Raw genomic sequence first — 23,757 nt, forward strand, 5'->3', positions numbered from 1 at the left:
AATAATCGATATCAGCGCGGGGGGTGGGGGCTACAAACAGCCACATGGTGACCCACCATTGCTCCTGCTTTATTTAGCAGCGTTTAACTGCTAATCACACTATTGAGCACCTTTAATTCCATTTCTTTAACAGATGCCAGCCACTGGCCTACAGGAATACAGATGTCACAGAAAAGAGAGTTTGAACGTGTGCATGTGTGTGTGTGAGTGTGTGCAAGCAAGCAAGCAAGAGAGAGAGGAAGAGACTAATTATCCTAACTAATTAAAGTCCCACTTTTGGCTGGTCTCCAAGGAAGTTAGGCTGACAGACAGAGGACGGACCTGGATGACTTAGTGTGTGTGTGTGCGCGTGTGTGTGTGTGTGTGTGGGGGGGGTGTATAAAAACATATGCACATAGGTTAATGTGTGTGTGTGCATTTGTTAGGAAGTGAGGGGGAAATGTGTTAGGAAATTAAGTTCGAGGCTTTATACATGGTAGAATACACACACACACACACACACACACACATCCTTGTACTTCTATCTTTGTCAGGACTTTCATAGACATTATATATCTTAGCCCTAACCATCAGTGCCTAACTCTAACCCTGATCTGACCTTTACCTAAACCTAATCCTAACTGTAACTTTAAAAGTTCAGCTCCTTGATCCTCATAAATCATCCTTACTTCCCAAAAATGTCCTCGCTCTTCCAGAAGATGGTGTGTTTTGGTGCTGAAACCACACAGACACACAAAGCAAACAGTTGTGTTCGGAATGGTGTGTTGGTTAAACTCAGGCCGGTTGTGTATAATCCGGTGTAACCAGCTTTCACTGTGGACTAAAGGCTGAATGAGGAGCCGTGTTTGCTACACGTTCATTCATAACTTATTTCCATTAATGCTTCATTTTTAACACCCACGTCATGACTGTTATTCTCAGCAGTCAAATGTCTCTCACGCTTCTTTCATCCCACTGTCTGTCCACCCCCAGCAAGTCCGTTTCCTCTTCCACCGATGGTTTACGCATGTGTCTGTGAGTCAAGGAGCGGTGGGAGGAAGGTATAAAACAAGACGGGCTGGTGGTGGAGATGGAGATTAGGCCAGATTAGAAGGATCGGAGCGTCTGGAAACTAAACAGGTGAGCAGCGCTAAGAGTTCCGACAGGCTCGCCGACTCAGGTGTGTCACGTAGAAGTCGCTTCTCCGTCTCTTAATAAACTTCAGGGGCAAAATGAATCCAGGCAACGACAACCTCCTCGAGCGGAGGAGAAAAAGGAGATATAGACCGTTTTCAAAGGAAGGAGAAGAAGTAGAGAAATGGATGGATGGGGCAGAGGAGAAGAGATAGAGAAAATAGATGAAAGGACCATGAAAGGGAACACGAGAGGAGGGAAATCTTTAAAAAAAAGGACAGACGGGGAAGAGCTGGCACCTACCTGGCATCGGCCTCGCTGTAGTACTCTCGGGCTACGATGTCCTCAAACAGCTCCCCTCCAGTCACCCTGTACACACACGCACACACACACGCACACACACACAGGAACTGAGGGCTGATACCTAAGTACTTGTTTCCTACAGCACCCCGCTTACCCCAGCCTGCCCCTTCCCTTATTGTTACCAAGGGAACTAGAGGCAACAGCCAAGATGTGGAGGTGTGGGTGGCAGTGGTCGAGGGGTGCGGGGTATTATAGGCAAAAGGGTTATGTAATTGCATGTGTAGGCAAGAGTTGGGAGCGAAGGAGGGCTTACAAGTCGAACAGGAGGTAGTGGAAGCCCTCCTCTGATATACTGTCGTGGAGACGCACTGAAAAACAGAGGAAAAACACTTGTTGAAATTGTTTTTTAGTTGGGTTTTTCCACAATTATGATGTTTTTGTGCTAAACAGCAGAATATAAAAGACAGAGTAGGAAAAATACATCCTTAGCTGAGCTCTTCTGGTCAGTTTTACCAGTATGATCGGGTATTTTATCTGCACACTACTGGATCCAACACAGAGGAGCCCTCACCAATGTTGGGATGTTTCAACAGGCGACAAATCCGAGCCTCTCGTTCCAGCTTCTGGTGATCTAAAAGCCAGAGACAGAAATTCAGAGGGGAGAAATGAGCGATAATGAGCTTGCTCTCTGTAGATATCAGTTATTATTATCCTGCCGCGGCTCCTGTGGAACATTCAGGTTAGCCCTGATGATCAACAGAGGAATGTACAGCGCAGCAGAGTTGTTATAAAATAGCGAGTTGGAGGGATTTCTCCATTCATGACCCATTATTAGATTAAGATGCTACCCGACGGCTTGCTTTGGCTAATGTTAGCTTAGTTAGCTTATGCAAACAGTGCAGTTTCTTGCTCCATCATTCTGATCTGAGAAGAAATAAAGGCAACAGAGTGAAGGTGACCAGATTATAACAGCATATCAGTCAGAATGCAGGCCCACATGAGCGTGTGTGTACATGAAGACCTCGTCTATATGGATCATGGTTTTCAGCCCACATGTTGTGCTCACAGTGGGTAGGGAGGCACCCTCCATGTGCAGGCAGGCAGAACTTGGCAGAGAATATCACCACGAAAATGAAAATGTATTGAACACACGTGTACGCTGCATGGATCCAAATACACACAAACGCACGCCGTTGCTGAAGAGTGACAGTGAAGCGCAAGCCTTGTGATTACAGTCTCAGAAGATGAGGAGCGAGGCGGGGGAAAGAAGCGGAGGAGTGCTGAAGGGAGGACAGGAGGAAGAGATGGAAGGGAGGGAAAATGCAACAGGGATGAATAATCTGCATCAAGCCTGGCTGTCGCTGCTGCACCGTAGCAGCTTGGGTTCCTTTTTTACAATATTAGCTTCTTATGATTAGAGACAAACCTACTTAATGATTTTTATCCATTTGCTGATTTAATCGAAAGCTTTTTTTCAGCATTCTGGTATCATTGAACCTTCTTCGAGATTAAAGGCAGCTGTTCTTCTCACTAAACTGGGATACGATGGCTGAGGCTCCAGTTTAATATTAAAGAATGAGCTCGACAGAGGTGACCACATCTGTCCTGGTTAGCTGACATTGGCACGATGTTTAAATGAGGTCAGAGCACAGCCGGAGAACCTGAGAGATGCACAAAGGTGTGTTGGAGACACTACAGCACAGCCACCAGGCCGCAGAGCTACAGTATCAAAGGAAGATGAAGAGCACAGGTTATATTTCCACAGGTCGGCTAAACTCCGTCCAAAACCCAGTGATCGGCCACAGAAGTGCCCCGGGGTTTTGGGAGAGGCAGAGGTGCTAAACCTGATCTGTGAGGAGGGAAATACTTACATCACAATTATAAGCAAAGATTATTCAGAACAGAAAACAGTCACACACAGTCGGAAGGTCTTGGGGTCATTTCCCTGGATGATTTCATCTTGTCCACACAGGTTTCCATCCACTCGGGTCTCCAATAATCAGCAGGATATTAACGGCTTTTCCATTAACTTAATCAGCGCTACTCCATTTTTAACAGGCATGGTGTGTTGGTTTTATTGCGTTATGGGTTTTAGTGAACTAGTACGAGCCTAAATCACCTCCATTTAAAAGATAATCGCTGATAATGAGCCACTAAGTGCAATTCATGATGTGACTAGCTGATTCATTTTCCTAGAGCCATAACAGAGGATTGACAGAGTCAAATGTGCAGTCAGCTGAATACAGTCTCACTCTCTTCTCCTGGCAGTGTGTGTGTGTGTGTGTGTGTGTGTGTGTGGCAGAGAGAGTTGACCAAAAAAGTCAGATGAGAGTCCTGTGCTAAAGGCATGCACAGCGTACAGCCTTCAGCTGCCAAGTTCTTAGGGTGCCTTCTCCTCGCCTGTTCCCCCCCTCTCCACCTACTCATCCTTGCACAATGTTCCCCTTTAAGCTGCTGTAACCGGGGCGCAGAACCTCACTGATGTCTCCAGCTTCCTGAAAATGATGAAGAAGCCAGCCCAAACCAAATACATAAAACCGGCCGGCTGCCTTGGAGGTCTGGGCACAACCTGTGAAGGGCGGATGTCACACTCTGTGCCTGGACACCAACACGGGACGTCCAGCCGTGCAACAAGTGCGGGAGGAGCAGCAGAAGGAGGCGAGCGTGTTTACCTCGTGCAGACAGCTTTTTGGTGTTGATTATTTTGGCGGCGTACTCCTGTCCTGTACACAGCTTCACGCATCTGCGCACCACGGAAAAGGCGCCCCTGTGAGACACGGAGACAAAAGTAGGTGTGGAGCTCTGGCGGACGCCCAAGTTCAGGTTACGCAATATTCCTCTGGATCAACGGAGCGTCGTGGCGGTGGAGGGAGGCCGGGACGTCAGGCTGATCTCTCCCGGAAAGGATCACTCAGCTGGATCTCATAGACACCTTTGCACCTCACTTCCATGATGCTTTGATTGTTATGTTGCGGCTGGTTGTTGCGTTCAGAGGGGCAACGATGTTGTTTCTTGGCTGCCGGTCCTGAGAGAGTGGACTTCACAGCTAGAACTGGTTTGACTGGTGCCATCAGTCAACCTCTGACTGAGGCAGTTGCAGACAAACAGCAAGGTCAGGGTCAAAGGTGAAAGCTGTAAGCCCGGCTGACCCCTAAGGTCCATATGTGCCGGTGCGTTCACACACTGCGACATGTCGGGGGGCATTTTAAAGAGTAAAGCTGGCTAAATGGACATTATGGGGCTTAGTTTAGTTAACCTCCGGTCACGTCATGTGTGATGAGACCGAGCAGGTTGAGAAGACCAGGAAGTGCCATGTCACATGACACCTGGCGTAAAAAATCGGCCCTTCGAATAGCAGGTGCTCGGTCTGAGAGTCGATCCAAACCGCCTGACGCGTACATCTGAAAGATTGTCATGTTAAAAAAAAGGGTCAGGCAAAGACAGTGACACCACCAGAGGGAGGAGGCGACAATACGCTCACATGTAGATTATTCCAGGATTATGAAATCTGCAGGAATATGTGCTGCTTACAAATGGCTCTCTGATATCAAACACAACCTTTCTGTGACTTCACAATTCAAACATTTTGCTGGAGCGCATCTGAAATCTGTTGCTCGCAGCTGGTTTCATCACCAATAACACCTCGAGTGAGCGAGCAGCGATGACGCAGGGAAAGCCACCTGACAGATGTTGGGAGCAACATTCATTCCTGGCCTCTAAACTGCCATTTATTCCCCATCATGGTCCCATTAACAGATGTTACTGAGATCATGAGAACGGTGCACTTCCTGCAGTGGCAGATTCCTAAAAATTCAAAGTAATAGGCCTAATCTACGCTGCGACGATCATTTAGTGCTGGGGATGGTTGCCACTCGTTGCCAGGATGTCCTTGATCTACATCTCGACACCCTACAGGGCCGTTTCTACCATTCAGGACAGTCCGGTTCAGTCCGGTCCCGCTGCTCCTGATCTGCATTTCCACTGTGAAGCCTGCGGGACGTATGGTGATCGTTGAGTCACCCTGGTCACAGCATGACGCCAAGTAATCATGGCTTAGCTTGCAATCAAATTCACCAGGAAGTGTGAATGAGACCCTCAAAATTACTGCGCGAGAGAGCGAGAAAGCATGTTTAGCAACAGTCTTGTTGACTGACCCAACAGATATAAAAGTGTTTCGTCTGCGGCCTTTCGGCGAGCAGCTGTTGAATCAATTATGCATTATAACTTTATTGATCTAGAATGCAAAAAGAAGGCGTGCTGCTGAGAGTGGCGAGCACCAGCACCCTCATCCTCCACAGAGTAAATTAATCTTTAGGCTTTATATTAAAAACAACCATCTCATTTCTATGAAGGTGTCATATGTTGCAGTACCGCCCGCAACCAGTGGGGGCGCAGTGGACAACAATTGAAGCAAGACCAGAGAACCGCAGCGAAGCACAGTCGAGCACCTTCAGCGCAATTCGGCGTGACATTAAAAACATTTTGATGGCGTCACCTCAGCTCAGACCGGAACAACAGAACAGCTGGTGGAACAGCAAAGAAACCAGTGGCTGGTTCCCAGTTGGAGGGTAACTCAGTGACATCATCATCAACTTTTGGTGCCAAAAATACCGAACATGCTCCACCACCTATGTGTGTGTGGGGGGGGGGGGCTGGAGCAACACACCGATATGAATGCATGGATATCTACTGACAACTGCTCAGAGCTTTGATGTCTGGGTCTGCAGGTGTGACAAGTCGCCCATAAACGCGTCACTTTCTCTACAGCGACCACACCTGAGCCTCGAAGAGTCCTCGCACCCTATAAAGGGAGCGCCCGGGAGGGAAAGTGTGCTTTTAATAAACCGCTGCCGCCTTCCCTCACCGCGCACACCTCTCGCACCTCTCGCACCTCTCGCCTGCACTTTAACGCCGGAGTGCGCGCGTCGTCGTGTCTGCAAACGCGCCGCAAATAATGAGGACCGTGCGGGGCAGAGAGAACATTCTGAAGAGAGGAGGCAACTGGTAGAGAGAGAGACGTATTTCGAGAGCTGTCATCCCGAAAAAAAGCGCGCGCGCAACACACACACACACACACACACACACACACACACACTTAATGGTGCACAAACATTGGTGCTGCTCTGCACTGGCCAGAATCCAGTCTCCATGTCCTCTTCCCAGCTTCACACTAAAGGCAAGGCTCAAGCTGCAACAGTGAAGCCAGCAGACTCACTTCCCCAGCTCCTCGTACAGTTGGTATTCGTCTGTGAATCGCGTTGTTGTGGCCATGTCGCTCCCCTGTCTCGCGCTTCTTCCTCTTCTTCAACTACTTTGACAGCTCCGGAAAAGACGCGGTCCTAAACAAGCTTTAAACCGGCGGATCCGCCCAGCAGCTGGAGCGGTAAAAACGAAAAGTGCCGAGTGAAGGAGGGCGATAAGTGCAGTTGCAGCGACCAGGGTGGGTGGACTCTCTCTCACCGCTGACAGCCGCTGCGCTTCACAGGACCGCCGTCAAGTTTCCGGAACGAGACAAAGTCACTTCCTGCTGCGATTTCCAAAATAAAATACAGACGTTGCGTTTAAAACTAGTCACTATTTCTCCTGGGCTGTTTTCCTAAAACTGATGTAAATGTAAGACTAAGACTAAGATATTTTTGTAAGAACTGGTGAAATCACTATGCCCTGTTATATAAATACTTGTGCGTGATGAACTTGAAGTATGTTCGCGCCATGACTAGTTGTGTGGCGGGTGACTTATCGGTCGCGTAACTTCAACCTACGGAATTCAGCAAACTTTGCCACATACTTTGTCACATACGCAATATAAATTCTTAAACTCCAGCAAACGTTCGTCTTCTAAATATTTATGTATTTTCCGGTTTGTTTATGCTAGTTCTAGCTAACTTGACCCAGCCTATTCGGGGCTCGTTATGAGATTCAGTTTTGGGACGTGGAGGTCGCGGCTATTGTTGCCCTCTGGCGGACACATGATGGAGTTGCAACGCGTGTCGACGTAATCCAACACACCTCCAGCAGGCTGGGTGCGGATTTCCAAATAGGGGCAAATATGTGGGCACTTATTTGTGCCTTCAGAACCTGTCACCATTTGCATGCATCTGCACTCAAGCTGAAAGGTGTGATTCGCTGTTAAATACAAACTACAAAAATATAAACATTAAAATGCTGGTCATGTAGGGTAGAAGATCAGAAATGCATGATAGATTTGTTCCGTATAATAGGTATTTGTTCTATAATAACAATGGCTTTAATTTGTAAGATTTTTCATAGAAAATAATAATAAATGGTGTCTTTCTGGTTTAGGCTTAAGTGTCAAACAGGCTATAAAATGATGATGTCCTCTCAGTCAGTGTCCCACCAGAATGTTGGGCAGCATAAAAATTGCTTGAGGATGCAAACTTGGACCAACAGAAACTAATAACACATGCTAATTTCTTCAGAATTTACTAAAGATTGAATTGAAGACTCGAGCCAATCAAGTACATTTTAAGCTTACACAGATACTTTAGTTAAATAATGCCATTTATTTATTAATGAGCTTACACACGCACACACACAGTACAGCGTCACATCATCAAATGAAATAGACCATAAACAGGTGAAAACATCGTGACTGACAGCTGAGATCTGTCTGCCGAGCCCACTTCCTCAGTACTACTCTTCAGTCTCCACCGGCTGATGTTGGCGGCACCCAGATCGAGACATTTAATGCAGTTTCTGTCCAGACTGTGAACTCAGGACATCTTGATGTGTTGTCTGTTATATTTTAAATTCTGCCGCTGTGCGCGCTCGTGCATGTGTGAGTGTCTGTCACTGCAGAAGCCGGACGGAGTTGACATGAAGGTGGTAGAGGAAGTCGGCGTACGAGGCTCCTCCGTTTGGACTCTTGTCCTCCACCAGGTGGCGCTGCAGGGCCTCCTCGCCGGCGTCGCCCTGTTTAACCACCCAGAGCTGAGGAAGAAAATCACGGCCGTGATGTTTCCAGGAGACAAAAACAATGACATCTTTAACGGACGTGATAGTTACCCTGCGGTCATTCAGATGGAAACGGAGTGAGGATTGTTTCATGAGTCTGCACTAATTACTAACGTTAACTACTTTAATTGTTAGCAATGTCAATGTCAGCCAGTAGAGACTCAGTTCAGAGATTTTTGGATGAATCATAGAGGAGACCTTCAGGAGCAGCTCACCTTGCGAGTATAGGGGACCTGGGTGTTCAGCTTGTTGATAAGGGATCGAACGCTGAGGGACAGCTGGTTCTGGAGAACTGGCAGCTTGGTCTGTAGCAACATAAGCACAGGAATAAAATCTCAGTCTCCTTCCAGTTTGAGGCTTAGTTGATAGAAACAGTTTGGTTATCGGAGCAGATGAAGCTGCTCTGAATGAGGATGTCTCACCTCTCCTGAGGACAGCGAGAAGAAGCAGTTGGTGTTAAAGAGCTGGACCAGGGTGCATGCTGGGACTTGAGCGCCTACCCAGAGAAACAGCGTGAGAGGTGCGTGCACCAAGTACACGCCCGTGGGCTTCAGGCTGCTGGCGGAGCAGCGCAGCGGCTCCTCTGGGTTTGGAGGGTCGGAGCTGTCAGCTGACAGCGGCTAAAACGGACAAACGAACGGAATGTACCAATCCGAAGACACAAATCTCAATTTGGGCCATGACCCACACGTGTTGGTGTTACAGACCAGAGGGAGCAGCAGAGGGTAGAAGTGTGTGGAGATGCAGAGGGTGTCCAAGCCGAGCACCTGGCATCGCTGCTGCAGACGCTGGTGAATGGAGGTCCGCAGGCCCGGCAGAAGAACGTCACTCTTCCTCAGGCTGTTAATGTAAACAGGAAGTGCTCGGAGGTGTTGAGGGAGGACCAGCTGCAGGACAGGAGATTAGAGAGTTGCGACTTGAATTCAGCGCCACAAAAATCAGAGATTTCAATGTAAAACAAGTCAATGAGATAATTAATGATGAGGTGTAAGTTATGTTTTTAAACATCACCTGTCCAGCAGACACCGAAACGGAGCAGCTGTGTTTGCGATATGACGCCAAAGCTTCCGTCACATCCGTCTGCAGCTCCCCCCTCAGCTCCTGCAGGGGGCGCTCCAACGCAGCACAGTAGACTGGACACGCGCAGCGAGACGCAAGAGGAAGTCAACTCGGTGTGAGGTCCCAGCTGTTAGATTTTGTGAACAAAGGATACCAGTAAAACGGGAAGATCTTACAGAAGCTTACTTTTTTTGCAGTAGAAAGTGAGGAGCGTTTGGGCCTGATACTGGCGGAAAATGTCCTGTAGGTGGCGTGAGCAGCCCAGGGTCAGGGTGTGAACCCTGGTCCTTCTGTCACCTGTCTGGGTACAGTAGGATAATACAGCCTGAAACACAGAGAGGATTAGAGTCAAACCAAGACAGATGGGGCTCCGGGTGTTTAACAGAATAACCAGATGTATAAAGTTAAATGAACTGTTAACTGGTTAAACAGCTTTACACTTTAAACAAGAGCGATCAAAGTGATAAAGTGTCAGTTTAACAGAATTATCACCTGTATGGTGACGCCTCTCGTCTCATCCAGCCCTCTGGAGTGAGCGAGCTCCACGGCCTGGGTTGTAAACTGGTTCATGGTTGCCATGGTGACGTGGCCAGGGTCAGGCCCGGGGATAAAAAGTCCGTAACAGCCTGACACCCGTAAATCTGCGTCACGAAAAAAGAACACAACGTGGAATTAGAGACAGTTTTTCAAGGCGCTGCCGGATTGACTGATACAGAAACACGTCTGACCTTTGCTGACAAACAGCCTGAGGTCGGCCTTGTAGGCCGTGTCCATCTCTACGCTCCTCCACAGATCTGTGCTGAAACGCTCCCTGTCCAGTTCTCCCTGAGTGGGAAATAATACAGTCATTGGGATCAAAACAACACAGAGCTCTACGACGATAGCCAGTCATCGTCAACTCCTGAAGGACGTCTCTGGCTATCAATTATAATTATAATGATAGTGGGCGGAGCTTCTGACATACCTGAAGCTGGCTGTAAGAGTGCAACGCTCCACCTGTTAGATATGGAATGTGTCCAGGCCAAGCTCCGCCCACGTCTTGCTGAGAGAGGACAAACATGTGGACGCCGCAACCCTGACTGACACACTCCTTGGCCAATGAGAGCGCTCGATCTGACGGCTGGAAGATGGACTAAAAACACAGTGTGAGATGATGGCAGAGTGACAGTCGCTGTCTGTGTGTGTGTGCGCGTGTGTGTGCGTGTGTGTGTGTGTGTGTGCACGCACCTTTGGTTTGTTGGAGCCAAAGAACCCTGAGGATCCATTTGAAGGATGTGACTCTGTCAGAGGAGCAGCGTGAAAGATCAGCAGTTTTCCAGGACAGCTCAGCTCCTGAAGACGATCCAAATGAAATCAGAAACTCTCCAGAACTACAACAGAACTACAACTGGGACCGACCTGCAGTACAGCAAGTCCTGCTTTGACCGGCAGCTCCACGGGGACTCCTCCTGGAGCTTCCCCCTCTGGACTAAACTGAGGCAGCAGCTGCAGCACGCTGGGCACAGAGACAGACGTGAACGCCACCACTCGACACCAGATATGGTCATAAAACCGAGACCGGACCGGTCTCACCTGTTGATACTGTCTATACAGTCTTTGATGCGCACCAGAAGCCCCTCCCTTACAGGAAGCTGCAGGTCTTCTGTGTCTGTGATGACCAGCATGTGGGGGCGGGACAGCACAGGGCTGAGGTCATACAGGTGGACGTGGGTGTCATATGTCATCAACCCAACGCGGACATCGGACAAAGCGCCGCCGTCCTCCCTACGAGAAGATCCAGCGCGGAGTGAAGGGCAGCAACAGCTACTGAACATGCTGGAGAAGAGTGCATGTGCATGTGTGTGCACGTGTGCCAGGAAGCACGTCTTACCTCTCCACATGACCCAGCAGATTAAGTAATTGTTGGGTTAAAAATTCCAGATGTCCTCCTCTCAGCGCGGGCCTGGACACGTCTATGGCCAGAATCAGTGCTGCAGGATCGCCCTGGACGGAGGTAAACGAACATCATGAACACTCATTTGCCATCGGCTTCGATGCTAATGATGAATCCCGAATCCCCGTAGAAGGATTTAAGGAATCGGGGAACGTTGTTGTCATACAGCACTGATTTGCACGTAAAATGCTGCAAAATTCCAAACAACGCGAAGTGAGGTTTGAGAGAATTTGACCTTTTCAGCACCGAGGACCTCATATGACCCCATGCTGAGCTCAGGCCTCTTGTCTTTATCCACCCGAGCCCCCTGCACTCCATTGGTGGGCTGGTAGTGTTGCCATGGCACTAAGGACCACAGAAGAAGAAACAGGCATGTAAAGGAAGCACTTACAATAAATATTTTACCCTTTATGTGCAACATCAAAGTGTTTCAGCCAGGAAAACAATATTCTTGTGAGTATAAAGTCATACAAAGGACAGCAAACTGGGAGTTCAGGCTCCACTTATTTATTATTATTATTGGTTATTATTTAGATTGCCTGTGTCTGACTTTACCTTCGGTGAGTTTATCACAGAAGGGACAGTGAAACCTCTGACCGCAGTCCAGCCAGCCCATGGCCGGACACATGAAGGCTCCACACCAGCTGCATCCCTTCACGCACTGTGGCTCCGTGCACACTTGCAGAGGGCTCTGGAGTCACATAAACACGTCACAAACTCGCCCGTCATTCGGAAACATTTCATTTTCCGCCTCTGACTTGCAGAACGTCCCGACCTCTCCAGCATTTGGCTTCGCCAGAGGGGTGACCAGAGCACCCAGGGGCAGCCGGGCGAGCAGGGCCACTTGAGCTTCACAGGGCACGCAGTACGTGGTGGAGCGGATGGCGAGCGGACTCGCATTTCCTGGAGTTTAAATGGAGAGCGGGGATGGACATTATGTATTTCCATCCACAGAAGAGGCTGCAAGCTGGTTTGTGGCCTTTTAATTTCGTTCAGTTGCATCATACGATGAGGGGAATCGAGAAGCTGGTATCTGTGACTACAGTACTGACGTAGCAGGTGTGTGTGTGTGTGTGCGTGCGTGTGTTTACCCCTGTCTTCTATGGTGCAGGATGTGGTTGCCAGGGGAGGAAGTTGAGAATAAGGCTCAGAGACAAAGACCTTGTCCTTCCACTCAGCCTGGTCCTCTGCAATCACCTTTACCTGAGACAGAAAATTCCCACTCAGACTAACTCACCTGTTAATGAGGAGGATTAACCAGAGAGAGAGGGCAGCTCGGGGAGGTGTGTTTGGGTTTAGATACACCTTGAAGGGGTTAAAATGTTAATTTGGTGAAATACACTCACAGCACTGGGTAGAAGCTCTGGGTTCAAGCCGTAACGAGAGTTAGGAGACTGCAAAAAAAACCCCAAAAAAACGACTAACTGTTGGAAACCTTAATTATGATTAATAATCTTTTCTATTTCATGCAATTTTTCTGGTTTTTACCTGTGGGGTGGTGTCACCGTCGCTGCCAGGGGAGAAGGGAATGTTTAGGTTGCCTAAAAAAAAGAAGTCGGTAAAGTTTTAAGTAAGTTTTAAGAAGCTAACACATGGGCTGCTTTCTTCCCTGGTTTGGATCCATCCAGGATGTGATTTGTAATTGAAACGATCCAAATGAACAGTACCTATGTAGTGGGACGTGATCCCCTCTGGAGGCTGATGGAGAGGAGAGGTAGGTGAGGCCAGACTTTGCACATATCCATCAGAAGTCTTCACATTCCTCAGCCCAAACGCAGGCTCAGAGGAACACGGGGGACTCTGGTATGCATTTGGTCCAGGTACCCAAGAGCTGATGGGCAACTGCTCTTGGTACGGTGACCCAGCTCCATTCTGGGACATCTGACGTGTATGCGAGTGCGAAACTGGGGGCGATATTGCGTTGTTTTGGCTATAAGTTGAGGTTAATGGGATCTGGTTTGTCATGTAAGGCTGTGTTCCTTTGCCCAGGAGAGGGAGAGAAGTTGGAGGTATGTTTTTCCCTTTGGCTGCTGAATCTATGGATGCAAGACGAGAATAGTGTGTGATGCGCTGTGCATCGTTTCCTTCTAGGGTGGAAGCCTGAGAGTGTTCGTAGCAGGACCTCTGCTCAGGAGGCGAGCTCTGGGTTCCATGCTGAAGGCTGGGAAGTTGGGTGCATGGGGGCGGGGACCAACCTTCGGGCCAACCCACATGTGACAGGAAGTGTGGCTCTGATTGGTTGTGAGGACGTCCATCATCATCCATAACCATCACTGATTGGCTCGTTTCCTAGAGAAAATTAATACGATATTTAAACAGAAAATAAATGTTTTACACTCAAAAGAAATGCTTCATCTTTCTACAGTAATTAATGAATGCAAAGTCGTATGGATTGTCTAACTTAAAAGGTCAATTAACCGTGGCAATCTGTTGTTTGGCTAGATTAATATCAATCAGTATCATTAAAGGTAGCCAGTGCAAGGGGGGGGGGGACAAACCGACACAGGCAGCCCATAGCTCCATCTAAACATTAGACATGAAAACAAAAATCTCTTTTAAAAGAAGTCTTGTTTTTAGCACTGATCAGGAACGGTACCTTCATACATCAGGGGAAACGGCGCCGCACTTGTCCGTTATCCTCGCTAACGTTAGCGGCTCCATCGCGGCTGCTGCGACGGAAGGTTTAAACCTTTTATTGGCGCAACGTAAAATACTACAAAAGTATCTGGAGGATGGAGTTTAAACGATGCATTAGCACATATTCCTGGCTTGACAGGTCATTGACCAACCCCGGCTAGCCCCCGCAGCAATGCGTCAATTTAATAACGCAAATCATTTCCGTTCACCCTTTCAACATAAAAGCACGGTGTACTCAAGAAAAACGCCATAAAAGCAACTATACATGAGCTTTCCTTGGAAAATGTTTAGTGCTAACTGCTGTTGCATCAGTATATTGCAAGGTGGTGTTTAAGGGTTCTGATGTTTTGTTTTTTTTAGGTTTGGCTAGGATACATACATGTATTTTATTCATATATCCATCAGCTGTGGCCTGACAGCACACACAAGTACACTGTTGTTGTCAGTTGTTTTTTTTTTTATTAAAGAACTAGGACACGGCAATATATGCTTTAAATCTTAAACGGCTTCATGGTCACCCAAAAGTCTAGAAAAGCACCACAGTAACTGGTTAATAAACCCTCAGCACGAACTGCTGAAAACATGACCTAAAATTGGCAAAAGTGAAAATTAATCAGATTGAATCTGGTCCATTTATATGAACAGATCAAAACAGAGGTGGCAGAACAATGAAATAACTGGCGATTGTGAGCCAACAAAAGACCACCACTGGTTGAAAACAGCCGGCGATTTGCTGTAGTTGGTGAACGGACCTGTGGGGGAACGATGAGCGAGCGTTCTGCCTCGTTAAGCAGCTTAGGACAAAAAAACCCACAGTCAGTTTGTCCAGTAATGCTGGTAAGGTTGTGGTTCCTCCCCCCTGATCCAGTTACTGTGCGACACTGTGGTTTGGGAGGTTCCACCTTGTCGGAGGTGGGCGGTGATCCTGTTCCTGACATAGTCCTTCAACCCCTTCCACGAGCGGTTCCTCAGCGCTTCCGCTTCGGTGTCCAGACAACGAACGCAGTCGTTCTTCTGGGGGATCTTATGGCCCTCGATGAAACTCATCATTTGTCTTTCAACAGCTTGAACCTCCTCTTCCCCCCATTTATTTTTACCACCGCTCTGAAACACTGGGGGGAACAAAAGAGGTGAATAAACATTAAGAGACTCGTGAGCTCTGTTTTATTAAAGCATCACTTTCTCAAAGTTATCTATGTTTTCTACCTTTTTTGCTTGAAACCGTTGGCGACTTTGAGGACCTTTTGGCTTTCAAGGATGGCTGACATGCTTGTTGAGTGGAAACCTCTGTAGATCCCTGGGGGACACCAGGATGCTCACTTTGAATCCAAGGAGCCGCCTGCTGTCCTCTTGCATCACCTAAAACACGAGAAAAGCAGGTTGCAACATGTTGCTAGATACACCCTTTAGCCTAACCCAGTTTAGCTTAGCATAAGAGGAATTACTCAGGACATTTGTAAGGTCAAAACTGGATTCAAAATCAAAGTAAATAGGTTATTTTTACGATTAGCACAGTCAGAGATGACAACATTTATAAAGGAATTTCACCTTGAGAGCTGATCTGGGTGTTATAGCTGTTGCAAACTTCTCCCCTGCTGCACAATCTGTGCGTTACTCTGAGGCACGGCCTCCTTTACACCTCCCTTTCTCCGGTTTGGAGCCGCTCTTTGCTTCTTGGTCTTCGAGGGTGTAGAAGCAGCGGGATCTCTCCTCTTTCTTCCGCTTTGGAGGGCGGTGATCCTGTTTCTGATGTAGTCCTTCACCCCCTTCCACGAGCGGCTCCTCAGGGCTCCTGGCTCGGCGTCGAGACACTGAACACAGTCGATTTTCTGAGGGATGATTTGCTCTTTAATAAAACGCATCAGGTGCTTCTCAACCGCCCGGACCTCCGCCTCTCCCCATTTGTGCTTGTGGGTATTTCTGGCCCCTGAAAAAGATCAATTTTCACTTATTTATCATAAACTGCTGTTAACCTCAAAAATATCTACCAGCGGTTCACCTTCGCTGCCGTCCTGATGTTGAGACTGATTTTTATCACTGGAAATGCCATCGGACTCGTTTCCATCCTCATTTACGCACCGTTTCTTTGCCGTTTTAGAGGCTTTTTTGGCATTTTGCAGAGTGGTGATCCTGTTCCTGACATAGTTCTTCACACCTTTCCACGAACGGTCCCTCAGTGCTTCGTTCTCCGCTTCCAGACACTTAATACAGTCGTTTTTCTGTGGGACCTTCTGCTGTTTAATGAAATCCATCATGTGCCTCTCGATAGCCTGAACCTCCGTTTCATCCCATTTGTTCACATGGAGGTGCCTGAAAACTGTGGAGGAAAAGGAAAAGTGGGATGATGGAACAGCTGAGGTCCGTGCGAGGTGCGACAGCACTTCAGACAGGAGAAACATTGGGGAAGCTGGAAGCTATCATTTGCTAATTCAGCAAATAGGCTGAGAGATCACCTGTTTTGGTCTTGAAGGCGCCAGATTTTGCAGCAGCCACGTGCTCCTCGTAAAACTCTGCTAATTTAAAGTGTTTGCCAGGGTGCAGGCTGGCCCGTCTTCTTTCAAATCTCAGTCGTGCTGCATTAAAGATAAAAAGAATAAAGTCTCCAGTTCACAGCACCCCCACACACCCCATATTGATCTCTGAATTATGCACCGGCGGCCTCCTCTTACCTTCTAGCCTCATGTGTAGATCATCCAGGTAAGCGCCGCTGTCCTCCCGCAGGGTTCGGACTAGATTACTGGAACCTAAGATTTGCTCCGCCTCCTTCTCATCCAGGCTGATCAACTGCATCATGGTCGTGTAATGCCTCCGCAGCTTCCTGATGGTCAGGAAGCTGGGCTTCTCCGCTCCACATTCTGCAGCGGTTTGTTTAACACACAAAGCGGCGTTATAGGGAGTCAGCGCAGTCGGTCGGGCAAACAGGAAGGGGTTCTCGCTGGGAATGCCGCACACCTTGCGGACCTCTATGAAAACCTCCATAGCAGAGATGAGGGATGGTTTCAGGAACACGGGAAGCACCCCGCACCTCCCCTGAACGTCAATCCGGATTAAGGAGCCGCACATGATCCTCTCCAAGTCTGAGACGGAGGGGTCCATGTCGCCAACCGCGTCCGACCGTTTCCTCGCCGCAAAGTCCTTCAGGCTGAGGGACATGATCTCCGCCGCTGTTCTCCGGTTTAAACACAGGGTGCGGGTGAGGATCAGCTTCACCAGGACGGCGTAGTTCTCTACGGAGGGGGCGTCTCGGAGGTTTTTCTCCGCCAGAAGGTGAAGCTTCTCCATGTGTGTGTTCAGGCGCCTCACATCTTCGGGGGGGGGGGCGTTCTTTCTTGTCTTTATGTTGTTTTTTTTAATGGTCTGCGAGCCTACGTAAACCAGCTTGTTCCAGTGTTTCTGATACTCGGAGACGAAGTTTTGCGCGTGTTCCGCCAGAGTGTCGTCGCCGCTGTTCACGGCGTTCGCCTCCACGATGGTGCAGATGTTCTGCAGCTGCCCGCCCACCTTGACAGGCAGCGAGGCCACGCGGTAACTGTTGTTCTCCGCGTTGTAGCCAGCCAGGATGTTGACGGCAGACAAGACGTGCGGGAAGTTGGAGGGGTCAAAGACGTCCACCAGTTTCTTGATCGGGGTGGTTTTTTGAGCTTCGATGAGGAGCCTCGCGATCTGCCGGAGATTTTGCCTCACGTAATGCTGCATCTTGGGGTTTTCCCGGTTCTGCTCCATTGTCAGCTCCCCGTACTGCAGAAGGAGCTCGTCGTCCAGAACGGTTTGCGTCACGCGGTCGTATATCATGTTGGCCAGGATGTTCTTGAATTCTTCGGTTATGCCGAGGTCTTCGGAGGCTTCGAGCACGCACCTCGAGGCCAAGATCTGTCGCCCGAAATGCGTCTCCTTCTTCTTTCGATCCGGGCAGGTTTTCATGTGTTTGAACAAACTCTTCCTTAAAAAAAGGGCTTTGCAATAAAGGCAATTAAGAAACTCTCCGGCCTTCCTGGGATGTTTGGGTCTCTTCTTGACAGCGATCTGGCCCTTTCCGGTTTTCAAAACAACTTTGTTGTGAGCAAAGTTGCCCTCGTTTATTAAGCGATTGAAAATCCTCCTCCTTTCCGGGTCGTTCTGAGGATGGTGCAACGCGGCAGCCACCTCCTTTTTGTCACTGTGGATCCTCGCAAGATGTCGGGACACTTTGGTCTGAGGCTTAGAGCAAAACAAACAGTAATTGAGCTTCTCGTTTCCTCGCCTCCCTTTAGAATTTGTACACGACACCGGGGTGTTGGAGGACTTCCTGAGATTGGTCGGACGCAGCGGCGGGCGTATGCCGACCTGAGAAATTTCCAGTTTCGGTTTCTTTCTCACTGGGAAAGAGGATTTTTTCGTCGTGCTGGTGGACGGGCTACTGGGACGGGACTCGACTGAAGAGCCGCCTTCAGACTCCGCCGAGTCTTCTGAGGAGTCACTTTCCCCACCTGGAGAGTAAACAGGATCGCTGTCTCCAGATTCCACTGAAGAATTTCCCATTATCTGGACGGGAAAATGACAACAGCTATCTCACATCGGGCGGATATTTGGTGAAATCCATCAAGATGCTAAAGTCAGAACAATGCAAACACAGAGGACGAGCCAAAAATCCTTATCATGGATCACGAGCGTGTGCATGAATGATGGAATACCTCTGATTCAGCTTCCGTCAGCTGTTCCGTGTACAACCGCTGTTAAAAAGAGCACAAAGGGAAAAGCAAAGAGTGAGAAAATGTTAAATATCAGAGGCGGCTGGTGATTCTGGTGCCGGCCGACCTTTTTCTTCCCTGGTGACGGCTGCTCTGTGCCGTTATTTCGGGATGCTTGGGATGAAGTGTCGATGGATGAACCACACTGAAAAGCCGAGAAAACGTCGTCACATTTTACCGCTCGAGGTCTCAACACAATCTGAATCTCTAAATGTACCTGATCGTACGTGTCAGCAGACGGCACCACGCCGCCACCATCATCTGCCGATTGCAACTGAAAACGGGGCGATTATCAGAGATTATGATTAGAAATGGAACTCGGTAAAAGTAACAATAATATTTCCTTAATCCTCTTACACATTTGTCCAGTTCTTCCAGCCTCTGCAGTAGTTGTGCACGCTGAAGTAAAAGATCTGATCGCCTCACATCACTGCCCTGAACGTGAAGAACAGGTCGAAACTGGATTTAAAGTGATCATATCTCATGTTGTTGTGCTGGACGTAAACATGACGGTAACAGATGAGCAACCAATGTCCAGTCATGGCACAACCAACGTCTCAAACATGAAAAGTAATATATGTGTAATAAAAGGCTAAAAAAAATAAAATAATGCTGCAACATTAGGGGATTTAAATTTGAATTGTCCTTACCGGCGGAACGTTGCCCCCTTGTTTGGGAACAGACTCATTTTCTGCTTCCAAGAAAAAGAAAATCAAGTTATATTTAAAGTTTTTCCAAATCAAAATCATGTCTACCACAGTGACAAACTGGTGTCCGTGTGTTCAGTGAAAATAACGCAAATACGGTCGGATCAATCGCCAAAAATGACGGATTCACAACCCAAACAACACGTTTCACCTCTGCATGCTGTTGGCGGAACCCACTGGCACTCCCGAGTGGTTGAAGAGTGTCTGCGGTCGTTTCCGTGAGGGAGAGCAAACTCCATATTCACTCCCCCAGATCGAGGCGGGTTGGTATTTACACGCCGACGTCCACAAGATGGCAAACTGGTCGGTGCGTCCCGGAGACTGGGGGATGAGGCTGGAGCGGGGAGCACCTGATTGTAAGGGTCATGTGGTGAGAGGAGTGGTAGCTGTTGGGCCTCACAAGGCAGGTTCTTTTCTTGATCAAAAGAAATAGCATGGCAGGAACTTTGCATGGCAGGATCGTCAAACCCCGGAGTTGTACTGTTACTAAGAGAGTTTCTGAAAAGGGAAGAATGGTGAGTGGATGGAGAGGTGGTCAGGCCAACCATGCAGCTCTGGCTGGGTGTCTGCAGGCCCTGATAGGACATTCTCTGGGCAAGTGATCTCATGCTGAGATGCTGGGAACCGGACAGTGTGCTGAAAATCGATTCTGGAGTTGGAGCGGACCAGCCGTTCTGACTGGTCCATGACTGGCAGGGTGTGTGGCTTTCATTTGGCGGGTTGTTCATCTTGCTCCTTAGCCATCAACGCGTGCCAGCATCTTTTTAAAGAGAGGGGCCTGGCTTACGAAGAGTCCGGGTCTACGAGGGGGGTGGACGAGAGATAAATACCGGTCAAGATTAAATAGTTGAGTCGCTGCTTAGGTAAAAAGTTGAAGCGGATTCAAACGAGCTCAGGAACTGTGCTGCTGTTTCGACACTAGCAGTGTAAGAAAACATAAAAAAACAGACTTTACCTATCACTCAGAAAAGTTTTTCCAGTTCTACTTTTGTACACACCAGTATAGCTAAATGTTGTAGCATGGATTTTATTGCTAGCCAAGCAGCGTGACGGTCAATTGGTTTCTTTAGACGTTTAATTGATGTGGTATATGATTAGCATGCTCGGATATCACCGTTTGTGTCTTACCTCTAAAACAAAAACTGCTCATTAAAAAAAACACACACAAACGTTTACTTCTAAATGGGAAAACACAGGCACAGTACCTGCGTGCATCACCGGAAGTAGTAATCTGTGTTTACCCGCCCTCACGGATGTATTTTCCTGGCCGATTATTCGACTTCCGTTTGGTTTTTCAGAATAAGATCGATAAAACTGAGCAAGTGTTGGAAAGATGGTAACGAAAACAATTTATCATAAGGAAAAAAAGACTGGGAAGGTTTTAAATTTCCCCCAAAAGGAAAGCCATTATAATGGTGAAACAAAATAAACTCAAACAACATTCAGTACAAGCTTCCAGAAATAATTATTACTGTATGCACTCTAATAGTAATTGCAAAACAGCATTTTCTTTAAAACCAAAAACCCAACATTGCCTCAAAGGCTTGTATGTGTGCTGCATTTGTCCGATCAGCATGTGTATGATGCGTCTTTTGTGAAGACCATTGTAATAAATCCACCTGGAGCTTCGTAATATCCGAATATTCCTTCATTTGTCATTGCTCAGCACCAACTGCTCTGAGAGGAAATGCAGCAGAAGGAACTCCAGCAGGAGGAGAAAACAGAAGTTTCTCAGCGGTACGCTGTTGTTGTTTTTCATTTGACCCCCAAACGGTGCTATGATTTGACTCTCACCCCCGGGACTGAATAACTGAATACATAAGCAGAGGTCCAGCACTGAAAACGTGAACAGACTTCGTGTTATAGCCTGGCCTGAGAGAGTGAGAGAGAGATAAATGAATATTTGATTGGTTCCTCTCTGGCAGTATGTACTGTAATATTAATGTGGTCCTGAGGCCTGGAGGTCAGTTCTGTCTGCCAGGGTGCACCTGATCTGTCCATACCCTCCTGTATAAATACAAAAATTTGGTGTCCGTATGTTAGCGCTGTAGTTTTGACTTTAGCTGAAGCCGAAATTACCACTGAACAATGGTCGTCTCCAAGCATGCAACACGTTACAGCATGAAAGCTGATGATGTTCACGTTCAATGTCATCATTGTTCTTGGGTCACAATGCAGAATAAACCCAAATAAGGACTTTTAGTGATGTCAACAAGTGATGAAGAGGAGTCAAAAACATCCAAAACAGCAATTTCTCCAATATGTTTTTTTCTTTCCTGCTGAATTTAGTACTAATATTCTTTAATCTAACTGTAGATGGCGCTGTTTCGCTTATCTATGCCTGATGCTTTGTTGCTTATTACCTTTTATTTGCTGCACTGCACAGAAACCTATGATTCATCATGGCCATTTAGACAAAATTAAACTAATTTCTCCCTTTTCTCCCCTCTTTGTAATTATTGAGGTAAAAAAAAAAAATTCCACTACGCTCAAGGGTTTAGAGTCTTTTTATGGAACTTTGTGCAAACTTCTTAAATAGACTCCATTGGAAACATTAGTTCTGTTTGGTCTCCCATTAGAGTTATGAAGGCGTGCATTCAGATTGTGCACGTTGCCTGCGTGTAACCATGAAAGATGTGAGCACAGCTGGATGGACAGATGTGGTTTCAGACAGTTGGGACAGGCAGAGCTTTAGGTTGAGGCTGTTGTGGTCTGCTGAGACACCTGGAGCTGTCCATCATGAAGATACACACACAGGAACACACACGTGCGCCGTAGCAAGTAATGAGACAGCCTCTGAGATGCTAACTGTGCTAACTCGTTAATGTTGAATGTTCCTGCTTAGAGCACATTCATCCACTCATCACTCACACACACACTCACACACACACACACACACACACACACACATGCATGTAGTGTTAAATACACATGTGTGCACATCATCATCATCAGGTGGTGCTGCTGACAGATACTCTGGACTTTTCCTTGGGGGAAACAATCATTTCATCGATATTTTTTAAATAGTTTTTTTTAAAAAAAACAAAGACAGAAACTAGATTTTAAAAAATGCACTGGAATGAATATAAAATTCAGAGTTTGTATGTCAGAGTTGTGGGCTGAAAATAGAGCGTTCTCTCTCTAAACCCCTGGAGAGTCTCATTCAGCCCCTGGTAATGCTGTTCAACATGCGCATGTGTGTGTGTGTGTGTGTGTGTGTGTGTGAGAGAGAGAGCGAGAGCGGGATGTATATGAAGAGACTGTACTGACCGTGCTGACCTCAACATGTTCACTAATGACAAAAAGTGTGTGTCTGTTTTATTGAATATATTACGCAATGTGCCAGAATAGGCGTTTTACTAGAACAGTGGGGACATTGTTGGGAAGTGAGGGCGTTTTAGCCGGCCCTCACAGTTTTTAAAGTGTGTGAAGTTAGAAGTACCGTAAAAGTTTTGTTTCCCTGGTGTATTTGTGTTCGCAGAGGAGAAGAACGCCGAGCCAGAACGTGGGTTTTAATCATTCATAGAGATGTCAGTGTTCCACTTTGGGGTTCTCATTAAAACGTACCGGTATTTGCTGTCCTCTGCTGGTCGCCGTGACAACTCGTTGAAGTGGTAATGTACGTTGCAAGTGAGGCGTCGAGGTGATGGAGCGACCTTGGCCTGGATGAAGCTCAATGAATCACCAGGACTGCAGGAAGTCACATCTCCACTCTTGATTTGTAGCTCGCCGTAGAAGGTCAAAGGTCACGGAGGCTGTTTCAGCATCACCCGGAAACTCATTTAAAATTCACTGACAACATCGACTGGAAAGATCAACCTTTTCTCCCCTTGTTTCCTTTCCTTCCTTTACCTACTCGTCTTCTCTGGTTATTCCTCGCCCTTCGTCTCTTCTCTCGACTCCTTCCTCTCACACCTCCCCCCCCCCCCCCCCCCCCCCAGGCACTGAGGCTCAAAAGAGCGTCATAGTGGAGCATCTCCAAGCTCAGAGCTGCAGACACAACCAGCCCAGCTCACCCTGCAGGGCCAGAGGGACGACGGGAGGGAGGGCGAAGCAACAACAACAATAGGAAGCCCGGCGACGTCTGAGCTGAGATGTTCGCAGCACAAATTTGGATCTTTTCAAGACCTTTTAGTCAAAGTCAAACATATTGTGTGACGTTGCTGCCAGTGATAGACGATGTTATCAAAGGTTATTTACCACCAAGGACGGAACACACACACACACAAAAAAAAAACAATTTCAAGGATTTAGAAGGTTTTGGACACCAACTGTGTGAATTTATGGCTACAAATCAGAGGCA

At 47.6% G+C, this 23,757-nt stretch overlaps 3 protein-coding genes across 33 annotated transcripts in view; all 3 read right to left on the minus strand.

Moving 5' to 3' along the window:
* Positions 1–6,925, minus strand: part of camk2b1 (calcium/calmodulin-dependent protein kinase (CaM kinase) II beta 1) — a 31,129-nt gene extending 24,204 nt beyond the window's left edge. For 5 of the 28 annotated variants that reach the window (XM_029829245.1, XM_029829244.1, XM_029829253.1 and 2 more), the window contains exons 1-5: positions 6,632–6,908; positions 4,089–4,183; positions 1,988–2,047; positions 1,730–1,784; positions 1,417–1,482 (exon numbers count right to left, since the gene is read on the minus strand). In XM_029829245.1, the coding sequence (XP_029685105.1) occupies positions 1,417–1,482; positions 1,730–1,784; positions 1,988–2,047; positions 4,089–4,183; positions 6,632–6,687 (332 nt within the window). In that variant the 5' untranslated portion in view covers positions 6,688–6,908. Of the gene's footprint in view, positions 1–1,416; positions 1,483–1,729; positions 1,785–1,987; positions 2,048–4,088; positions 4,184–6,631 lie in introns of all 28 variants that reach the window. The other 23 variants (XM_029829254.1, XM_029829260.1, XM_029829251.1 and 20 more) reach the window with 15 other exon arrangements.
* Positions 6,926–7,920: 995 nt separating this feature from the next.
* LOC105418056 (protein transport protein Sec24C) lies at positions 7,921–14,207 on the minus strand. Of its 2 annotated transcripts, XM_011615955.2 has the most exons (22): positions 13,980–14,207; positions 13,506–13,672; positions 13,051–13,419; positions 12,872–12,924; positions 12,730–12,777; positions 12,475–12,586; positions 12,159–12,286; positions 11,939–12,074; positions 11,619–11,728; positions 11,321–11,433; positions 11,023–11,214; positions 10,849–10,945; positions 10,678–10,782; positions 10,415–10,582; positions 10,179–10,275; positions 9,943–10,091; positions 9,637–9,775; positions 9,403–9,524; positions 9,099–9,278; positions 8,814–9,011; positions 8,607–8,696; positions 7,921–8,367 (listed from the first exon to the last, which is right to left on the minus strand). In XM_011615955.2, the coding sequence occupies exons 2-22, from the start codon at positions 13,642–13,644 to the stop codon at positions 8,227–8,229; spliced, it is 2,886 nt and encodes a 961-aa protein (XP_011614257.2). In that variant the 5' UTR covers positions 13,645–13,672; positions 13,980–14,207; the 3' UTR covers positions 7,921–8,226. The 2 variants fall into 2 exon arrangements, with proteins under 2 accessions (XP_011614257.2, XP_029685568.1); XM_029829708.1 differs by having other exon boundaries at positions 13,051–13,672.
* Positions 14,208–14,459: 252 nt separating this feature from the next.
* On the minus strand, positions 14,460–20,722 carry LOC105418055 (uncharacterized). 3 transcript variants are annotated; one of them, XM_011615952.2, is made up of 13 exons: positions 20,660–20,722; positions 19,606–20,254; positions 19,398–19,438; positions 19,105–19,182; positions 18,965–19,021; positions 18,815–18,892; positions 18,691–18,729; positions 16,690–18,541; positions 16,474–16,593; positions 16,020–16,337; positions 15,569–15,947; positions 15,227–15,379; positions 14,460–15,132 (listed from the first exon to the last, which is right to left on the minus strand). In XM_011615952.2, exons 2-11 carry the CDS (start codon positions 20,180–20,182, stop codon positions 15,589–15,591), a joined length of 3,519 nt encoding a protein of 1,172 aa, XP_011614254.2. In that variant the 5' UTR covers positions 20,183–20,254; positions 20,660–20,722; the 3' UTR covers positions 14,460–15,132; positions 15,227–15,379; positions 15,569–15,588. The 3 variants fall into 3 exon arrangements, with proteins under 3 accessions (XP_011614254.2, XP_011614255.2, XP_011614256.2); XM_011615953.2 differs by having other exon boundaries at positions 20,583–20,694; XM_011615954.2 differs by having other exon boundaries at positions 20,410–20,694.
* Between the last annotated feature and the right edge of the window lie 3,035 nt (positions 20,723–23,757).

The sequence above is a fragment of the Takifugu rubripes genome, chromosome 21 (assembly GCF_901000725.2).
Source record: "Takifugu rubripes chromosome 21, fTakRub1.2, whole genome shotgun sequence".
Lineage (NCBI taxonomy): Eukaryota > Metazoa > Chordata > Actinopteri > Tetraodontiformes > Tetraodontidae > Takifugu > Takifugu rubripes.